At 43.0% G+C, this 22,195-nt stretch overlaps 1 protein-coding gene across 7 annotated transcripts in view; it reads left to right on the plus strand.

Annotated features, from left to right (window-relative positions):
* Nucleotides 1-15,559: 15,559 nt before the first annotated feature.
* The window catches only part of PTPRC (protein tyrosine phosphatase receptor type C), a 153,314-nt gene continuing 146,678 nt past the window's right edge, over nucleotides 15,560-22,195 (plus strand). For 6 of the 7 annotated variants that reach the window (XM_060396233.1, XM_042229306.1, XM_042229308.1 and 3 more), the window contains exons 1-2: nucleotides 15,560-15,626; nucleotides 15,708-15,823. In XM_060396233.1, the coding sequence (XP_060252216.1) occupies nucleotides 15,751-15,823 (73 nt within the window). In that variant the 5' untranslated portion in view covers nucleotides 15,560-15,626; nucleotides 15,708-15,750. The other variant, XM_042229312.2, reaches the window with a different exon arrangement.

Below are 22,195 nucleotides of genomic sequence, written 5' to 3' on the forward strand. Positions count from 1 at the left end.
TGCAACTGTATATCCTGAAAAACAGTAACCACTGCGCCCTTTATGGAAAAATCTGCTGCCCTTTATGGTGAATGACCTCCGCACGTGGCTAACATGGGCTCAAGGCTTCAAGCGTGAGCGTTCAAGAGACAGGGCGTGGAAGCTGCTATTTTCCCAAAGTATGTCCTCTTGTTCAAATCTTGCTAAGGATAGTGTGGCCTCCTTCATTTCTCTCACTTGACCTATAGCCTGTTCCCCAAAGAGGAGATTTTTGGAAGGTAGAGGACATTTGTTGAATTATTTTTCCCTAAGTCAATAAACATGTGGGCAATTGCACTCCAGTTGTTAAATTGATGACATCTCTGTGCCTTGATATCAAGCTTGAGGGGGAAAAGCTCGTTCCATCTTACTTCATCTTCAGTTTGGAAATGAGGATCCAATGGAGAAGCGGAGACTTTAGAATTCTGATTGCTCTCGGTGTTCCGACCCCCTTCTAATAAACTTGAGAGCTTTGTGTTTCTGGTCTTGCCATGGGGCATGTTCACGATTCACCCCATTGTTCCCAACAAGGGTAACTGACTCCTCTCTAATGGAGAAGTCGCTGACGATTACATAAGTCCCCTCGACTCCTGCTGCATGCCAAATCACAGCGAGATGGGGTTGGGGTTTTATTACCTGGTCGCCCTTCCGTGTGTTCAGAGTGGAGGATGGAGTCTCACTGTGGTTCTAGAAAGTGCGAAGGTGCCTTCCTTGGGCGGCTTTCCCAAAACACAGTACTTCTCCCCAAAGAAACAAAGGTCAAAACCCCACAACTGTCTGTCCATCTGAGCCAACTGGTTACATATGAAAGCGAAGTCCATTGACAGAAACACAAGTGCCCCCGGCAGGCCTGGTGGCAGATTCCTTCAGATTAGTCATTCTCAAACTCTTGAACCGGGTCATTAAATTGTCAAGTAAGAGATAAGGAAAGACGTGCTTGCAGATTTTTGAAACTCATGTTTACACAGTTACAGCTTATTTTGGAAACTGGACTAAAATCTCATTTGTAAAAAGTTAGCATTTTCATTTTTGCCCTTCTTGCCGCTACTGTGTGCGTGAGTTGCTCAGTCCTGTCAACTCTTTGTGACCCCATGGACTGTAGCCCGCCAGGCTCCTCTGTCTGTGGGATTCTTCAGGCAAGGATACTGGAGTGGGTTGCCAGATCCAGGGGATCTTCCCAACCCAGGAATCGAACCCGAGTCTCCCACAGGCAGATTCTTTACCATCTGAGCCACTAGGGAAACCCTTGCAACTATTAAGGTTCACGAAAAACTACATTAAACATTTCCCAAATGGCGTGATGATGGATTTAAGCCTCTAAATTAGAGCTAAAAGCAATTTGTTATTATCCTATCACATTATCTACGGAAGCTAATATGTGACAGATAATATTATGGGTAGAAAATGATGGAGTATTGCCCTTAAGTAAAAAATAAAAGAGTGGTTAACTGAGAGCAAGCAAGTGGGAAGCTCACGAATAGAAACAAGTTCTCTGACCTCGGGATCAATGTAGATCCCGGGCTGTGTTCTCCAAGGAACTGTCGTTTCATACACAGGACGTGGTGCCAGACGCTCAACATGCATTTCATTTAGTTCATGCCCCAATTCAGTCAAGTAGTGTCGACCATTCTATACCGAGAAAGCTGTGCTAAGAAAGAGCACCCTTACGTGCAGAGAGCAAAGTAGCTTTCATGCAAAGTTCTCCAAACTTGGTGGCAGCTATTACGTTTTTAGGAAAGAAAGCTTACTCCAAAGTGCAAGCTGTCAATATATTATGCTGTGTCTCTACCAAAATTATATATGTTAAGGTTTCCTCACATGGGAAAAATAAACGCACATCTCCCACTTACTCATGTAATCCTCTTCTTGTTCGTGCATACCACCACACTCTCCTTCACTGACATGAACTGCGCACTTTCCAGAAGACAGGCACTAGGCTTCTCTGGAGGGCCAGTGGCCAGATTCTGCACTTCCAATGCAGGAGATGTGGGTTCAATCCCTGCTTGGGGATCTAGGGTCCCTCATGCCGTGCGGTGAGGCCAGGAAAAAAAGAATAGGTGCTGTGCCTGGCACCAGTGATTCAGCGGTGGGCAAGGTGAGCAGACCACCGCCCTTATGGAGTTTACATCCAAGTGGGGAACGTGGATGAAAGTCTAGGAAATAAGTGGACAAACTGAAATATCCCAATTACTGAAAGACATTACAAAGGGAAAGATGGAGGGCTGAGCTAGAGGAGAGAAGCAGAGTTGGGGTCTTCTTTAGGGAGGATGGTTTGGGAAGGCTGTTCTGATGGTCAAGCCATGATGTGGAAAGCAGGAGTGTAGTGGTCTATGAACGAGATGGGAAAGACGTTCCAGACGTGAGGCAGAATGAGAGAAGAGAGTTTATTAGAGTGGGAGACGCTGTTAGAACAGCAGCAGGCTCAAGGGAGAGCCGAGCCCTTTAGCAGGCTAGTAGCCAGTTCTTAAACAGCCTCAAGACACAGAAGAATTGATGTTTTTGAACTGTGTTGGTGTTGGAGAAGACTCATGAGAGTCCCTTGGACTACAGGGAGATCAAACCAGTCAACCCCAAAGGAAATCAGTCCTGAATATTCATTGGAAGGACTCATGCTGAAGCTGAAGCTCCAATACTTTGGCCACCTGATGCGAAGAACTGACTCATTGGAAAAGACCCTGATGCTGGGAAAGATTGAGGCAGGAGGAGAAGGGGACGATGATGAGATGGCTGGATGGCATCACCAGCTTGATGGATATGAGTCTGAGCAAGCTCCAGGAGTTGGAGATGGACAGGGAGGCCTGGCGTGCTGCAGTCCATGGGGTTGCAAAGAGTCGGACACGACTGAGCAACTGAACTGACTGACTGACCGAGAAGATGCAGAAAATTCCTGTTGGAAGGGTGGCATTAGGTGATTGATTGGGATGTCATAGGGTGGATAATAGGTGGATATTTTACCCGATATGGGGTCAGAAAACTGACCGGTTTAGATCCTGAGGCTCATAGAAACAGTCGCTATGGGACTTGGTCAGTTCCAGAGATTTTTTTTTTTTTGTCCTCTGACCTTGGTTCAGGGTTCCAGAAGAAAGATTTGGTGATCGGAAGTAGGAGGGAAGGAGTGTAGTTTAAGTTAACCGCACACGTCATGGCCAACATAAGGGAGAACAAACCCAGAAGCGTGGAACAAACAGTCAGCGGGATTAAGTGTGAGACCCAGGCTGGAGTTTACAGGACTTTCGGGGCTCTCCTAAGGGGTTTGGATTTTATTTGAATTGCAAACAGGACCTTTAAGCAGATTGTATGCAAGTTCCTATCATGGGCTTATTTACATTTTAGGAGATTCTCTTGCTGCCATTGTGGAGGATGGCTTTGAGCAGGGCAAGAGTGGAACCCGAGAGCCGGGTTAGGAGACCTTGCTGGTTCTCCAGGAGATAACTGGTGTCATACCGACATGGCAATGATGCCAATGGGAGGAAGGTCATGAAAGGGATGCACAGTTTAGACCCAGGATTGAGAAAACTTACTTCTGGACTGGACTTGGCCATTTGAGATGAGCATGGACAGTGAGGCTGATCTCCAGGTTCCTGGCCTGAGTAGCTGGGTAGGTTGTGGTGCCCTTCACTGGGGCAGGGCTGTACACGGGGCAGGAGGGTGGGATGTGGGGGGAGCATAGAGAGTTCAGGGTCCACGCGTTGTCGGTGGAGCACAATCCTGTCACATTAGGCAATAGGAAAGGGGCACAGAGGTAAAGTCTGGGCCTCGGGTAGAAAATACCGATGAAGATTTGAATCAGTGGAGGTCCATGGCTTTTTAGTTCACAGGAGTCAATCAGATTGTCTTGGGAGGAAGTGTGGCGGAGGAGCAGGGCCTGCAATGTTTAGAAGGTGGGTAGAAGAGATTGGACATCAAACCCCGAAAAACTGCGTTATATACGCGTTTGCACTGTTTATTACTTCTGAGAGACACGAAGGTAAGTTTGATTGGAAACGTTTCCTGATTCTGAGATTTTTCCATTTGAGTCTCATAGAATTATGTGAACTTGCAAATAAAATCCTTTAGCGTAGAATTTTGGAAGATTGGGTGGGGTTCAAGTGCTTACACTCAGGACTTGGGTTCAAATTTAAGTTCTGTCTCTTACAGTGTTAATAAGCTGGGGGAAGTTTCTTTACTGATCTGAGCCTGAGAATGTGGTGACATATACTGCCTGCCTCATACTGGTGCTCTGACCCTGTGAGAAAATTCGTGGTAATGTGAGAGCAGCTTTTGATGACTATATTACAACCGCTACTACTGCTGTTCCTGCTCTCAGTACTGCTTGAGAAAACGTAACTAATGAAAGATGACTCTCCCCTCTTGGCTCTTTAAACATAATCTTGTTCCGTAAAATTGTCCAGGTTCATGGTATTTTCCCATTTTCACTCCAGTTCATTCCCTACCATGCTGCCTGTCTTATCTTGCTTAATTTACAATGTTTTTTTTTTTTTTTTCTGTGAAAATTTTACTGCCTTTCATAATAAAGTGAAGGTCACTCAGTTGTGTCCAACTGTTTGGGATCGATGGACTGTAGCCTGCCAGGCTCCTCTGTCCATGGAATTCTCTAAGGCAAGAATACTAAAGTGGGTTACCATTCCCTTCTTCAGGGGATCTTCCCAGCCCAGGGATCAAACCCAGGTATCCCACATTGTAGGCGGATTCTTTACCATCTGAGCCACCAGGGAAATCCAAGAATACTAGAGTGGGTTGCCTATACCTTCTCTAGGGGATCTTCCCGACCCTGGAATCAGTCCAGGGTCTCCTGCATTACAGGCAGATTCTTTATCAGCTGAGCCACCAGGGAAGCCCCCTACATAGTAAATACATCCTCAATTCATGAAAAAAGAAATAAAGTGTTGAGGTTATCTGACAGGTGATAAGGGGTCACAAATGCTATGCTTCTCCTATAAGACAAGAAACATTTTTTTAAAAAATTAATTTTATATTGGAGTATAGTGGCTCTACAGTGGTGTGTTAGATTCTGCTGTACTGCAGAGTGAATCAGCTAGAAGCACACATAGATCACCTAGTTTTCGAATTTCCTTCCTTTTCAGGACATCACGGAGCACTGAGTGGAGCCCCCTGCGCTGTATGGTAGGTTCTCCTTAGTTATCTAATAAATTACTTTCTACAGATGATATACCTTTGGCAGCCACAAAACCCAATGCTTGATAATCATCTGAAGAAAATAAAGATAATCCCTAAGATCTAAGCATGTCCTGAAAATCTGAAAAGTCTTACATTCATAAAAAAAGCAAACGCACACGCGTGTGCACACGTGCACGTCTGTTCACGCTTACGTCACACGGCATCTTATGGTACAGTTACTGGGCACTTGCCACTCTCCTCCCTGGCTTGAGCTCCTGTTTAGCTTGAAAGTGTGTTAGTTGCTCAGTCATGTCTGACCCTTTGCAACCCCAGGAACTGCAGCCCACCGGGCTCCTCTGTCCATGGGATTTTCCAGGCAAGAATACTAGAGTGGCTTGCCATTCCCTTCTCCAGGGGACCTTCCTGACCCAGGGATTGACCCTGGGTCTCCTGCATTGCTGGAAGCTTCTTTACCATCTGAGCTGCCAGGGAAGCCCCAACTCCTATAGGGTGTGGATAAGATCTACTCACTTTTATTTGCACTGCACTCGACACAGAGCAGTATTTTTTATTTTCCAACATTCTCTTGTGTCTACTTCCAAGTTCTCCTGGACATTTTTTTCCCCTAAGGTGGAGAAGGCAATGGCACCCCACTCCAGTACTCTTGCCTGGAAAATCCCATGGGTAGAGGAGCCTGGTGGGCTGCAGTCCATGGGGTCGCTAAGAGTCTGACACAGCTGAGCGACTTCACTTTCACTTTTCACATTCATGTATTGGAAAAGGAGGTGGCAACCCACTCCAGTGTTCTTGCCTGGAGAATCCCAGGGACGGTGGAGCCTGGTGGGCTGCCATTTCTGAGGTCGCACAGAGTCGGACACGACTGAAGCGACTTAGCAGCAGCAAACCTAAGGTATTTTTGGAAAAACTCTAGCTGTCCTCCCAAACTTACATGTGCTCTCTTTTCCATAGAGTAGAATTGTTGCCCGCAGTTGGAGACTGCATTTTCCCATTGCGCTTCCCCAACCGTATCTGGCTCTGACATTACAAATCATGGTCAACGGAGTGGGTAGCAAAGTGTGATTTCCAGGCCAAGGCCTCAGAGCGCTGTGCATGACGTATCCGTTCCAGGCCAAGGCCTCAGAGCGCTGTGCATGACGTATCCGTTCCAGGCCAAGGCCTCAGAGTGCTGGGCATGACGTATCCATTCCAGGCCAAGGCCTCAGAGTGCTGTGCATGACGTATCCGCGCTGTCTTTAGCCTTCTGCCACTGAATGCTGGAAACTCCAAGGCCAGGAAGTGTGAAGCAGCAAGACGGAAAGGACCTGGTCCCTGAGTCACTGTGTGGGGCCGATCAACTTCCAGCCTGGGGACACTAGACGTGAAGCATCTGGTGAGGCAGAAATCAGCTTTCCCCGTGTTTGAAAAAGCCTTTATAGATTCGAGGGTCTCTGATCCAGGAGGAAGAATTAACCCTACGTAATGGAGTGTCAGCGGCTCAGACGGTAAAGCGTCTGTCTGCAATGCAGGAGACCCAGGTTCGATTCCTGGGTGGGAAAGATCCCCTGGAGAAGGAAATGGCAGCCCATTCTAGTATTCTTGCCTGGAAAATCCTATGGACCGTGGAGCCTGGTAGGCTACTGTCCGTGGGGTTGCAGAGTTGGACACAACTGAGTGACTTCACTTTCACTTTAATGGAGTGCTTATTATTACTGTTAAAAGGACTTCCGTCAAAACACAGCTACAACTTTTGGAAGATGATTTTGGTGTTACATGCTCTTTTGTTTCTTCCTGGATACAGAGCATAAAATGAACTTGTCTTGGTAAACAGGAAGAATAAGGGTGCCCTGCTCAGCAAGCATAGATCTTCCTCCACTTGTGATGGGGTTATGTCCTGATAAGCTCACTGTAAGTTGAAAATTTCACAAGTCAAAATGCATTTCGTACTTCAAACCTACTGAACATCGTGGCTTAGACTAGCCTGCCTCCGCTGTGCTCAGAACACTTGCATTCTAGCCTGCAGCTGGACAAGGTGATCTAACACAAAACTAGTTTATAGTGAGGTGTTGAACATCTCATGTAATTGACTGAATACGTTCTGAAAGTGAAAAGCCAAATGGTTGTGAGTGTATGACTTGTTTACCTTCTTGATCTCATGGCTGAATTGGAGCTAAGGTTGCCACAGCCCAGCCTTCAGAGAGAGTATTGTATAATGTATCGTTGGCCTGGGAAAAGATAAAAATTCAGTATCTGAAGTATGATTTCTAATGAATGCATATCATTTTTGTACCATCATAAGATCAAAAAAATGGTCAAGTCAAACCATCAGTTGGGGACTGTCTGTATAGCAGATATGATTCTGTGACTTTAATTCAGGTAGCCTCAGGTTATCACTCTTCTTTATTTTTCTGTAACTCAAATCTAAGCTGCTACCCACTTTATACCAGGAAGGGTGGAAACTTGAATCCTCACCTCAGGGCTGCACTCAAGTCCTGAGAGTCTTAGGCCGCCCAGAAACATCAGGAAAGACTTTTGTGTTTATTCATTCATTTAACAACTAACGAGAGTTCACCTCTGCCCACGCGCTGGAGGTGCAGACCTCATGGGACATTTGGTTTGGTGGTGGAGAAAGAAATTAATCAAACAATTACCCAAACAATGTGACTGTGAAGATGAAATAAACACTGGGAGGGTAACGGTAGGTTATTCGGTCTAATCAGAGATGTAAAGGAATGCTCCCCAAGATAGGGGTGCTTGGTCCTACCTGTAGGATTCAGAGTGTCGACAGGTGGAGAAGAGGACGTTAGATGTAAAATCTCTTACCTGGGTGAAACTGTGGTAAACAGGAAGGTGTGAGCCAATGTCTGTATCACTGGGGTGAAGAGATGGTGAAAAACTGGGTTGTAGAAGAAGCAGAAATTTGGGTCATGCAAAGCCACTGAAGGTCCTCTTAAGCATTTTTCTTTTAACCTAAATTCTGTGAAAAATATTTACAGGATGGAGGGCAGGTGCCTAAGATACAATTTCTTTTTGAAAAGACCCCGCTGATTACAGAGTAGAGAGTGAATTGGGGAGTAGGAAATGTTGTTAAAGCAGAAACAGGCAGAGCCGTGACGAGCTCATCTTAACTGCATCTTCACGAGGTGGTGGTCCCCTGGCTGGTGAGGTGGATGGAGAGAAATGGAAGATGCCCTTAGGAGATCACATGGAGAGGAGTTAGTGATGGACTGGAGGAACTGAGTTTCGAGAATGACACCGAGGTTTCTGTTTTCACAACAGGATGGCTGGGAGTGCCGCGAGCCGAGGTGGGACACTCTAGAGCAGAAGCACGTTTGGGGGGAGAATGGTTATGAGTGTGCTGTCCGCTGTCTCCGGCAGATCCCCGACGATCCGCTCGGTCAGTTTTCTGGGCCTGTCAGGCGCCTTACTGTACTGGCCGGCTGTCCTGCCAGAGTTGTCACTATTCTGCTAGGATCTCTCAGTGGTATATGTTGGGGCACAGCCCTGTTCCAGTGCCATGGGTGAGTGTAAAGCAGACAGAACTCAGAAGAAGCGATCGACCAAGGCCGGCCCGCAGGGAAAGCTGGCCTGGGTCTCTTGCACACCGGCTCACAAAGTCACACCGCCCACCCTTGTGTCTTTCCTTTGTCCGCAGAGAAAGCTGGCTTCTCAGAAATCATGTTTGCGCTAGGAAGTACACTGCACAACTCAGTGACCCAAGTGGCAGGTTTTCTCACCCTTCTAATTCTCAGAAGCAGCACCTGCAAGGCTTCGAGTTAGGCAAGCTTCGACTTGCAGCTACCTAGCTTTCAGTTCATCGGTTTGCAAGAAACACGTGGGATTTAGGGATCCACAGCGCTGCCCTGGCTCCTCCCGAGTAACATGCCCCAGAGGACACTTGGTGTGAAGCAGTCCAGGGGCTGGTGTTCCATGAGTGTGCTGTGCTGCAGGGGCTGTGGGGAGGGCTGGACCAGAGGGCTCCTTGGAGGAGGTGGCCTCAGGTGTCTCCACCACTGGACCTTATTCAAGCAAATAAAAATTTTTATGAAAAATTGTTCTCCAAATTAAAAAAAAATCATACAGGAGTTCATCACCCTCAGAACAGAATGTGATGAGACGTGCCTGGCTGTCCAGTGGTTAAGACTATGCTTCTGCTGCACAGGTTCAGTTCCTGGTTATGAAACTAAGATCCCCAACGCTGGACAACTTGGCCAAAAAAGAAACACAAAACCCCAAACATGTTATGTCTCACATTATCAACCTAAGGGCATCTTCGAAATCATGTCCAATTGAAACCAGCACAATTTTGATTGTGCTTACATGTCAAATTTAAACAAGTCAGAATGGAGAATGAATCTTTTAATTGATTAGTTTTTATCAGCGTATAGCTGATATACAATGTTGTGTTAGTTTCAGGTATATAGCAAAGTGATTCAAGTGTACATATGTGTGTGTGTGCTGGCTTAGTTGTGTCCAACTCTGTGTGCCCCTATGGATTGTAGCCCACCAGGCTCCTCTGTCTGTGGGATTCCCCAGGCAAGAATACTAGCGTGGTTGCTATTCTCTTCTCCAGCAGATCTTTTTGACTCAAGGATCAAACCCCTATCTTTTTGTGTATCCGATATTGGCAGGCAGATCCTTTACCACCGTGCCACCTGGGAAGACTATACATATACAACTAGAGATATATTCTTTATCAGATTCTTTTCCCCTGCAGGTTATTACAATATACTGAGTACAGTTTCCTGTGTTATTCCCTGTTGTTTTGTTCTATAATGTGCTTTATAAGTTGGCCAAAGCAATATGCAATGTCTTTGTGATGCCAAGGGCATGTTTAAGTTGAGACTTCCAGGAGACTGAAGCTCTAGGGCACGTTACATGGAATGTGCACCTTCTCACATTCTTGGCCTTGATTCTGTGTAACTTAGCTTCACGGGGTCCAATCCATCGCCACTCTAATACTGTTTCCCTTGTGATTCTGTGTAACAAGCTTGGAACACTGGCATGTCCATATTTTTGACATTTTGAGATTTACTGTGAACTTTTTTGATGGAACTTTTTTTTTTAATCATTGATTATTTGTATGGACTAATTTAATGCTGGATTAATAAATTTTAACTTGAAACTTGTGTTTTTGTAACATTTATAGCACTGTCTACTGATGTATTTTTTGATACGATCCTACTGCTCCACAGGGCTGTCAAACCACTGTGTGGTTAAAATATGGACTTTAAAAAAAATTTCCATCTTATGTTGGAGTATAGTTGAGTAATAATGTTGTGTTAATTTCAAGCGATTCAGTTAATTTCGCATTAATTCAGTTAATTCAAGTTAATTTCAGTAATTTCAAGCGATTCACACAAGTATCCATTCTTTTTCAAATTCTTTTCCCCTTTAAGTATTACAGAATATTGAGCCAAATTCCTTGTGCTATACAGTAGGTACTTGCTGGTAATCTATTTTAAATGCACCATGAACTTCTAGAAATTTTTTTGTGAAAATGTAAGTAAAATGCAGATGACTATTTAACAATATTTTCAAACTATAAGAGCTACTAAGCTATTGAGCTGGTGATAAGGAGTTTGAGCATGGTACGACACGCGATGGGAAAAGCCCCACAAAGGAAAACCCGTGGACACCAAGGGGCAGGACCCCAGCAGTGCAGACACGGTATGAAGGGGGTGTCAGTGGCAGCTCAGATGGAGCCAAGTGTACAGCGTCTTTTGGTTTTTTATTTTCTATCTTGTTGTACAAGTCATGACACTTAGGGCTGTGAAAACTGTGTGTTAGTCACTCAGTCGTGTCCGACTCTTTGTGACCCCACTAGGCTCCTCCATAGGATTCTCCAGGCAAAAATACTGGGGTGGGTTGCCATTTCCTTCTCATGGGGATCTTCCTGACCCAGGGATGGAACCTGGGTCTCCTGGTTTGCAGGCACTCTTTACTGTCTGAGCCTCCGGGAAACTAAATCAGTCGAGTGAGCATTCAGTACAAGGCTTAGAGTGAACATGTCAGGTCACAGTCGAGGCATGCACAGTAGAGTGTGCAGAGGCCTCTCTTTTACACCAACATGAACAGGATTCCAACATTCTATTGCTCATAGCATTTGGAGGCCAATTCGTCTCATATTATGCATCTAGTTAGGTAATTGGAATGGCCCAGAAAAGGAAGTCATCCATTGCCAGGAGCCTGTGCAGTAAGAGATGGAGAGAGAGAGACAGACAGACACACACACAGATAGAGAGAGAGAAATAGCATCCCGGAGCCTTGAAAGGAACCAACCAATGTTAAACGAGGCTCGTCATCAGTCATTTTGCTGAAGCAGAGCACTCATACCCAGGCTCAGACCTTATAGAATAAGGACAACGTGGGATCCATAGACCAACTGGCCAGAGTGGAATATTCTCTGAATTTGTGAAAAGCTACAAGACTTTCTTATTGAGGCAGATTTGGAAACCTGTCGGAACTCATTGTAATACATTACTGGTTTACTAAACAGTCTGAGCTCATTAAAATAATTGTATAACCCTGCTGCCATGGGTCATCTCTTTCAATGTATTTCGTTGATTCTGAGACACATATCTTATAAAGCACTTTGATCTGGCTGAAATCAGAATGCATCTTACCATCCACAGTGTCTTTAAACCAATTAAAGAAAGCATATGGAATTTTCATTTCCATCTGTTAACATTAGTAGGGAAGGTACCCCAACTGCCTAGCTACATTGGGGTTAAAAAGAGGTCCATCCAGCTGAGCTGAACCTCAACCAGCAAAGCTCTTTCACCTCCTCTCCTTCTGTGTCCACAGACGTTGCCAGGAGGAGGTGTAGAAGGTTCTGGAGAGGTGAGGTCCTCTGGGTGTTCCCCCTCCCTCCTCTGGGGCTCTCCTCTTTTGGTTGGGGCTGGAAGGAAGGACAGGATGCATGCTCTAATGTGTATGCTTTTAAGTGCAACCTCGTATGTCCACACCATTAATGGAATGCTGTTTCATTAATTCAGTTCTCACAGCAACACTAGGGAGAATTATTAGCTCCATATTAAGGAGATCAAGTCATTGCTTGAACTAGGAGTTAACCCTGTTTCTTGGCCACTAGGCAGACTCTTTTCTTTTGCACATCAACACCGAAGCTTTTACATCAGTTGGCAGTGATGTTTGCAGATCCATGGGCCAGGTTACCGAGAATCGCCAGGAGAGCTGGGGTTCTGAGGTCCAGGAAGAGTGAAGCGGGCCTGGCCTGAGCTTGTCCTGTGTCAGGGACAGGAGGGACCTCTCATGACAGCCGCTACAGATGAGCCAGTGAGGGTCAGGGAATGTGTTTTGGAAGCTGACCGGAGACAAGGGTTGGCGGAGAGGCTAACAGCTTGATGCTGCTGTGTCACGTGAGATGAGGGCAGGGAAGTGAGTGTGGGGATCAGATCTTGGATGCAGGGGTCATCAGCAAGGAGACTCGGGAGTAGTTCTTCACACACTCCAACAGCTCCTGTGTCTCTAAGGATAAAGTGATAAGTGGCTTAGAACCTACGAGGTCTGGCAGGGTTTGACTATCACCTCCTTCTGAGCCAGATCTTTTTTTTCTTCTTCATGTCTGGCTTAAAAATTTTTTTTTTAAATTAATATTTAAAAATAAAACTTTTGGCATGGCATGTGGGATCTTAGCTCCCTGATGAGATACTGAACTTGTGTCCCCAGTGATGGAGGGCAGAGTCTTAACCCCTGAACCACCAGGGAAGTCACCGAGAGCACTTGAACTGTATACTGTTTACCCAGTGCTGTCTTTCTATATGAGGCCCTATTTCTTTATACCTTTCTAGTATCCCTTATCAGAGAAGGCAGTGGCACCCCACTCCAGTACTCTTGCCTGGAAAATCTCATGGACGGAGGAGCTTGGTAGGCTGCAGTCCATGGAGTCACAAAGAGTTGGACACGACTGAGCGACTTCACTTTCACTTTTCACTTTCATGCATTGGAGAAGGAAATGGCAACCCACTCCAGCATTCTTGCCTGGAGAATCCCAGGGACGGCAGAGCCTGGTGGGCTGCCATCTATGGGGTCACACAGAGTCGGACACGACTGAAGCGACTTAGCAGCAGCAGTATCCCTTATACATTTTGCTACCTCAAAGTCTACGGTTTCTTGTTGACACCAAACTCAGTTTTAACATTTTAAAATAAAAACACCACCCGGTTCATTTGCTGCTGATTAACTTCAGTGTTCCTTGGATGGACTTGCTCTGCCCACTCGCCTGAAATGAAATTAAGTCTCCTGATTTCTTGCTATTCCTTCAAAATTATAACCTGCAAAGCCCTTTTAAAAATGTCTCTTAAAGGCTTCTAATCCCCTCTCTTCAGCTCAGTCAGAGTATATTGTCTTAACTCCCTTTTAAAAAATGGCATGTCACACAGTTTTCCCTGGCTTTTAGTTTACCGAATATCCTACCCTAAGAGTGAGCTAACAGAACACAGATATTTGCTTAAAGATACAGCTAATCCCCAGATAGATTTCCATTGCAAATGTGTTTTAAGAAACACGTTGAGGTGAGAAGAACTAAAATTCATGACCTCTGACATAGATCAATGCTTTTCTTTAGGCCTAACTCCTAAACAATAGTGTTGACGAGCACGGACGCTTAATTAAAACACACGTTTGTAAAAAGAGAATAGTATCATCGGTATGCCATCAGGTTCTATCTTTCTGAGATTAAGAATTAGAAAAGTACAAAGTATAAAAGATTGGAGAAGGAGATGAGAAACATGAAAAAAAAAAATAGTAAAGCAAATAAGGAAAGTTGAGGTTGGGTTCAAAACGCAGCTTGCTTACGTCCCAGCTATGAGACTTCAGACAATTCACCTAACCTCTCTGAACTTTACAGATAAGATGAATTATGTATCTCTTTATCTCCAAGTTTGTTATACAAATTGCATTATATGATTAAAGGGCTAAGCATTTTCCTGGATGTGGTAAGAGTACAATAGTGTTAGCTACTATAACAACCATCATTTAAAATCATAATAATGAAAAGAATCTCATTAAAATGTTACTTAGTGTTCAGAAATTAAGGGGTGGAATTATTTTCATTTGTACCAAGTTGGGGGGGGGGGCATGTGTGCAAATTGGGTTCTGTAGTTCCTAGCAGCTAAAGTAAGAGAAAAACAGATAAGTATGCAGACATCAAAAGGTTTATACACGTCAACACAGGAATCCTGCCCTAGCACTTCCTAGCCAGATCATTGCAAGGGGTCTGTCTCCAAGTCCCTTCCACCTGATCTGTAGTTCAGAGCACAATGCCTTGCCTATGTGTGCAGTAAGGGTTTTATTAATGCATGCCTGCAGGTTCTGTGATGATGAGACCAGCTCACTCCACTGTATTGCTGACTTCTTAAAAAATGTTCGTTATTTATTGGTTTATTTGACTTTGCCGGGTCCTCGTTGCGGCACATGGGTTCTTTGGTTGCAGAGTGCAGGATGTTTTAATTGCAGCACGTGGGGTCTAGTTCCCTGACCAGGGATTGAACACGGGCCCCCTGCGTTGGGAGTTCGAAGTCTTAGCCGCTGAACCACCAGGGCAGTCCTGTACTGCTGATGTCATAGAGGCTTCCTTCTCGTACGCATTTTCCTAATTAATCGACTTACTGAGAACACCATCAAAATCACAAAGGATGTTGTGTATTTATTTGCAGTCATTTAATCAGAAAGGTCGAGACAGTATGGCTGAGGGGGAATAAAAGTTTAACTTTTGTAAAAAAAATAGCTCTTGATTGAATGTCTCTTCTTTCCCTCATCGGCAACACCAAGAATATCTCAGGTCATAGAGGCACCCCTTTATTGAAGCTTGGTTTACTGCAGGAGAGGTGAGTTTCTGATTCCATTCCCAGCCCTACAAGAATATCTGTGAAAGATTTGGGGCAAGCCTATTAAGCTTTCTGAAAGTGCTTTGCAGAGAAAGTGGCTGGATACTCGAACTGTCGTATTGCTGAGTTCTGAATGCCCTAATGGTACAAGATTCTGGTTGTCGAAAATAACTAGAGAGGTAGTTGCTTTTTCATTCATTTGGTCATTTTAAGACAAATACAGTTGTTTTTTCTTCATTAATTCAATTAGCATATCATCTTGCCAGTCCTCATTTTTGTTATACCTATGCTGACTGTTTTATCATTGTTTAGGTAAGAATGTAATGGATTTTGGGGGGTGGGGCATGTCATTTTCTAGTTATCGTGAATACTGCATGGGAGTATTTGGATATGAAAAATGCATCTTTCTTGAGGGAAAATCTATTGAGAGGCCTAGTAACTCAGTCTAATTACTTGAATTACGGAAGTAAGAGGCCTTGGCAGTGACTTTGAACAACTTTCTTGACTTCCTGCAAAGAGGACCCTTTGCAGCCTTTTTGCAGAAGTTAGTAAAACCGAATCTGACATCACTGCCTCTCAGCAAGTGGTTTGTTCTCAGGGCAGCAGGAGGAAATCGCCCCTGTCTGATAAGACACCAGTTGAAGAGTACGCATTCACTTCTTTCCTTCTTGATTCGGCCTTACAGAGAAACATTGGTTCGGAGATAACCATTATTTTGCCTTTCAGAAGGACGCATGCTGTCTCTCGGGAGTTTGGCTGAGTTCCAGATATGACCATGTATCTGTGGCTTAAACTTCTGGCATTTGGCTTTGCCTTCCTGGACACCGCAGTGTCTGTTGCAGGTAAGCACAAGGAAATTCATATTTCCTTAGTTATTTGTGTGTGTGTGTGTGTGTGTGTGTGTGTGTGTAAGGACACTGGTTTGAAATAGACATATAAGCAAGTGAAGTGTTGGTGACTGGAGATGAGGAAGCCCTCTGTAAAACGGTCAAGGTCATTGTCCCTCAGAGAGACATGGCTCCCTGGGGGACAGAATACATTTTTCTGTTTAAAAAGGCGTACATGTTTGGCCCCAAAATCACCATTCCAAAGACAAACATTGTCTATCTGTATCTTGGTTTACAAACTGTTCAAGGACATTACAACAGCAGTGTTGAAAGTTTGAAGATATCTGAATGACCAAAAAACTAAATTTTGGTCTTTTTAACAAAAACTGCATTTGTAAAAATCATAATATGGCTTTGTTTGCACACAAACCACTCCTTTTTTTTTTTTTTCAGACCGGGGGTTTGCTTCCTCAAATTTTGATTATGGCCAAAATGTTTTATTGAAGACTTAAGTGTATGGTACTTGAAAAAATAAAAACAAATTTGGATATGGCATTAAAGAGTACCTTTTTGCAAAATTTTTACCACAAAATGTATTCTAAATCAAGGTTTTTGTTCCTTACAATCCTTTGAATGATTATTTCCTCTGAATACTCTTGCGGGGCCACCGCCCTTCCTGGGTGCTGGGTAAATCTTACAGCCTTGACGAGATAAAAATACTTTAAATTCTTAAGAGTCATGTAAATGAGGCATTCTATAGGAAAATGTAACTGACTGGAGCTCCTGCATCTATTCAGCTTTAAGATCTTTGCACACTTCTGGCCCACTTAGTGGGCATTTCTTGAACGGTTGCAGTGTGGGTCATGAGTGCATTTCGGTTGATATTTAGTATGACTTCTTACGGTGGAGGATCGAAAAGCTTTTTTAAAAAATTATTATTGAAAGGATATTTGAAATGATATTTTTGCAGATTTCTAAAAAAGTTAAAAAAATGGGAAACATATTTTAAAAAAATCTTGCTTATTGTAATTCGCTTTGAAATGCCTTTTAAAAAAATTTGCACCACTCTCCTTTTCTCTAAAAGGCAGGACAGAAGTTTTCTTTTGAACATGCTACACTGTTAATTTACATTCTGTGAAACTAAAGATAGTAGAAAGTAGTGTGTGTATATATATATATATATTTTTAACTGCAAAAATGGATTAAATATTTTTTATGTAGGTATAGCATTTTGTCTTGGTACAGGAAATGTTTATTAAGTTATCATTCCTATGAAGCTGGTTATCACAATTAAAGTATTATAAGGAATAATAATTTTTATAAGGTAATACATGTATTTTCATGTCAGAGTAAATTTCCATTAAAATTTTCCCTCAGAAACTGTTGCACAACTTTCTAAATGAGATATTTTGTAGGCCATAGAGCAAACTACCATAAAAATTTCAACTTCGCCTATTAAGGCTTTTTACTCTAAGAAACATCTTTGAATTTATATTCAACATGAGAGTATAAAATGATCTAGAAACCTTTAAAGCAATTTTGCTGAATAGTTTGTACCATAGATAAATGAATAGGTGTACAAAGATTTATTTTGAGAGACCAAGTTTAACCTGAACTGCTCAGAGAAACACTAAGGGCAAACATTTTCTAGTCTTCCTGTAACATATACTCATTTTTTGGGAAAAAAATATACATACAGTTATCTAGGTGGGCAAATCTTGTTTATCATACTTTGAAGTCCCAAGAGCGATTTTGTGATTCACTGCATAATTTGGGAACTTATTAGTTCTTTCAATGATATATTTTCTTTTATTAGCAAGCTGTGAGCTGGAGTGTATGTTTTATTTGAAGGTGTTAAATTGAGTTTAATGTTTATAAGAAATATTAGACGTCAAATTTATATTGTGTATTCTAAACACATAAAGAAATAGAGCCAAATGGAGAGAGACATCCATGGATAAATTGATGCACAACTTGGATATGTTATTTAATCTCTAAAATGCAAATGTTGGCAAAGTTCAACTTTCCCAGAGCAGTCACAATGCTGGGCTGAGTTTTACATAAAAGTCAGTAATCTCTTTGCTCTGTGCCTCTTTGTTGAGATAACAGGAAACCAACATTTTGTTTAAATTTTCTAAATAATTCTCGGGGAGAGCGCTGGTTTCAAGAATGCAGGTAGAGATGAATGATCTCTGGCTTGAACAAAGCATGGCCAGGTTACAGCTTTGTACCGTCACAGCTATGAATGCGGGAATTATGTTGAGTTATGAGTCAAAACAATTAAGAGTTGTTTCCTGGACATAGTTTTTCATTTTTCCATCCTCAGAAAATAAGTAGCTTATGTTACAAATGCGTACTTTGCCTTGCACACTTGCAGGAGTTCAGTCTAACTGTTAATGGAATCGGATCGGCAATCCTATTGAGGTCTAAATACAATGTAGAGTTTCGGGGGTGTGGGGATGAAGACGTACTGAGTTTTTGGAAAGCATTTTTCCTAACACACATCTGCCTGGGGCCCTTCTGGTTGCTAGGGTTTGAAGCGCGTTTGGTGAGGGGAAGGTAAGGTGAGGCTAGGGGTCTGTTTCCGTTTCCACCCTTGCTTCACGAGACGGAGCGCAGGGTCAGCACACTCAGTACTGAGCTAGGTCCTTGCTGTGTTCTGGGCTACATGGTGTCCTTTTGCCAGTGATGGTTAACCTCTGTAAGAATACAGATGCTTCTACATGTCCATACACACACATGAACAGGCTAGTTATACGTGTGTGGGCTCTATATGCAGTATGTGCCAATTATTTCATCACACATACAAACATATATATGAGTATATAGTGGTTTCTCATCTGTCTACTGATTCTCCATATTTGTCTGCTTTTAACACTGTGGTTCTACAGGCCTCAATCTTCGGCCAGTTTTATTCTCATTGAGTGGACTCCGGGAGTTGGTGATGGACAGGGAGGCCTGATGTGCTGCAATTCATGGGGTCAAAAAGAGTCGGACACGATTGAGTGACTGAACTGAACTGAAACTCAGAGTTCCTTATCATCACCTGCTCTGTACTAATGGTCCTTATTCTCTGTCTCCAGATTCAGCCCTTACACGGGTGAACCTACCTCCTTGCCTAAATGGAATCTTGTTCCATTGCCTTGGGTTTTTGCAAAAGAGAAATTCTGAAATACGTATATTTAAATGGTCCCCAAGTCCTATCACTTTACTTTATAAAGATGTCTAAAATCTTTCCCCTCTTCTTCTCCATTGCCATCCCTTTCATTCATGTCTTTATCACTTTTCACACTCATATTGTAACGATCTCATCGTCTGTCCATTTCTTTTCACACCCTACAGCTTTAAAAACATGAAATGAAAGAGAAAAACACCCTCGGACATCTCATCGCCTTGGTTTGCATTCTAAACTCACTGCCGGGGCACTCCTCAGGGAGACAGGAGCTGGGCAGGGATATTTTTTCCTTTTAAGATGAACTAAAATAGAACAAGCAGGAGGCAGTTTCAACACCCTGCTTCTCTACACTTGCTTCAGACCTTTAAGGTACTGTGCAAATCCTATTTCCCCTCTAAAGTTCTCTGTCATCACTCTTGCCGCAAAATATCTCCACCATGATTCTATACATTTCATCACCCTTCCTTGTATAAAAAAATGAAACAGTGTTTCACATACTGTTTCAATTTTTTGCTCTTAGCATTCAGTTCAGTTCAGTTCAGTCGCTCAGTCGCCAGGCCTCCCTGTCCATCACCAGCTCCCGGAGTTCACTCAGACTCACGTCCATCGAGTTGGTGATGCCATCCAGCCATCTCATCCTTTGTCGTCCCCTTCTCCTCTTGACCCCAATCCCTCTCAGCATCAGAGTCTTTTCCACTGAGTGAACTCTTCACATGAGGTGGCCAAAGTACTAGAGTTTCAGCTTTAGCATCATTCTTTCCAAAGAACACCCAGGGCTGATCTCCTTTAGAATGGACTGGATCTCCTTGCGGTCCAAGGGACTCTCAAGAGTCTTCTCCAACACCACAGTTCAAAAGCATCAATTCTTCGGCGCTCAGCCTTCTTCACAGTCCAGCTCTCACATCCATACATGACCACAGGAAACTCCAGTACTTTGGCTCTTGGCATTCCTATTTACCAATCAGAGCATGCTTCCCAGTGTAACTTACATGAAAGCAGGAACCATCTTTTTGGTGCTTGATTTCTTCCCAGGTGCTGAAAAAGTAATGGGCATCTTTTTTTTTGGTGGGGGGGGGGCGTGCATACCTGCAGATTATAACAGTAGAGAAATGAGGCAGGGGTAGGGGGAGGAGAAGAGAAAAAAGCAAAGACAGAAAGAGGAGAAATATAAGATGAAAAAACTAGACAGAGGCCAAGTGGAAGGATGGAGGCTGTTTGATAAAACGAACAATTTTATCAAGATTAGATAAAATCATTTTAGATCTAAATCTTTACAGGCATTGCCTCCCCCTACCCCCATTTCCTTCTTTCATATCATTTTACTTTTTATTTGGAAAGAGCCTCTGATTTCTTAAAAATTCAATGTTCAAGAATATTGTTCCTAAATTGTTCTTGACTTGCTCTTTTGGACATTCTTGTTAGAAGGATCAGTTTTGTTCTTCAAATCCAGATGTCCCTGGGGCAAAAAGTACGGACTAGGAAGGGAGGGACTCACGTGGCAGGGGTACATGGCACCTGGGGTCTTGTCCAGCCTTTCCACAGACCCACGTGGGCGGCACCTAGAGCACTGGGGCTGTTTCCAAGGGTGGATGGAAGACAGCTCGCCTTGTCAGCCTCACCGCCTGTGCACAGCAAGCCTGGAGGAGTCTGAGCATCACTTCTTGCTGGATAATGTGACACTGAATTTCGGTCTGAGCAGGTGAAGAGCAGAGATTTGTAGTCAGGTTGATCAAATTTGCTACTGAAAGTCTAGTGTGAACATTGCAAGGTTTTGTTTTCAGACCCTGTGTGTGTAAGGCAATGGTGCAGAGAAAGAAATTCGTCTTCAGGGCAGTTCCCTGGTTGTTTTCAGTCATCTTCTATGTTTATGAGAATTGTTAGGAGAGAAAACAATGAAATTTAACTTAACCTCAGTTTAAACTTAATTTTAATCTTGTCTAAATAGTTTTTTTCATTATAAGGCACCCAACCACATCAAAGCTGCCTAACACTACAGAATTAATGCTATGACGTTTACAAGCATAAAGATATTAGTAGTAGTCTTATAAGCAATGAGGAGTTACTATATAGCACAGGGTACTATATTGAATATCTTGTAATAACTTATAACGGAAAATAATCTGAAAAAATCACTGAATCGCTTTGCTGTGCACCTGAAACTAAAACATTATTATAAATCAACTGTACTTCAATTAAAAAAAAACAAAGATAGTAGTCTTATGGAAGGATAAAGAAAAAAAATATGGCAGGTTATTCATTTAAAAATACCACGTGATATCTATTTTTACATACTTCTGAAACGCATAGAAGTAAATATTATAGAAATTATTAGTTTTTTTTTTTTTTACACAGCTTCTGCTACTACTGCTACTGCTAAGTCGCTTCAGTCATATCTGACCCTGTGCGACCCCATAGATGGCAGCCCACCAGGCTCCGCCATCCCTGGGATTCTCCAGGCAAGATCACTGGAGTGGGTTGCCATTTCCTTAACCCAACTGATATTTAGATTAGAAACTATTTAATTATTTCCTAAAATCTTTACTATGCATCCCTTTAACCTCTGAATATATACATCAATATGTTCCTTAAATTTCAGTCTCTCAAGAGCTTGGGGAATGGCTCTCGTAAGCAGAATATTATATGTTCAGATATAACAATGGAAACAAGGAAAATAAAGAAATGGAAAGCTTCCTACTCTCTCAGCTCCATAAGCAAACAGAAGGCCAGAGTTGGTGAAGTCCTCAAGAACTGTTCACGACCCATCACTGTACCTCCCGCTGACTCATTTTTGAAAAAATAATCAGGGAGATTATCAATGCTTTTATTAGGTTCTTTACTGATGGCCCAGACTGAAGCAAACATTAGCATCTTTTATGGTGCATAGTTATACAGTGTTGAAAACTAAACATTCGTTTCCTGTTAAAAATGAGACGCACGGACCTGAAGTGGAAAGAATTTGCCTTTTACTAAAACTTCAGTTTCTCCTGTAAGCGGATTGCAGGTGTGATAAAGTTGTAACTGCATGTCATGGTATCTAAATGAAAACAATTGTCATTTATATATTTAAAAATTTACCTTCAAACAAAATGTGATTGACTGGAGGAAATTCATCAACCCCCTGAAAAAGTGATCTTCTGGAGCAGAGCCTAAGGGCTGAGGGCACCTCAATGTCCTGCTCATTTCCTAGTGTTGGGAAATGAGCAGGTGGCCAA

The sequence above is a fragment of the Ovis aries genome, chromosome 12, assembly GCF_016772045.2.
Source record: "Ovis aries strain OAR_USU_Benz2616 breed Rambouillet chromosome 12, ARS-UI_Ramb_v3.0, whole genome shotgun sequence".
In the NCBI taxonomy this organism is placed as follows: Eukaryota; Metazoa; Chordata; class Mammalia; order Artiodactyla; family Bovidae; genus Ovis; species Ovis aries.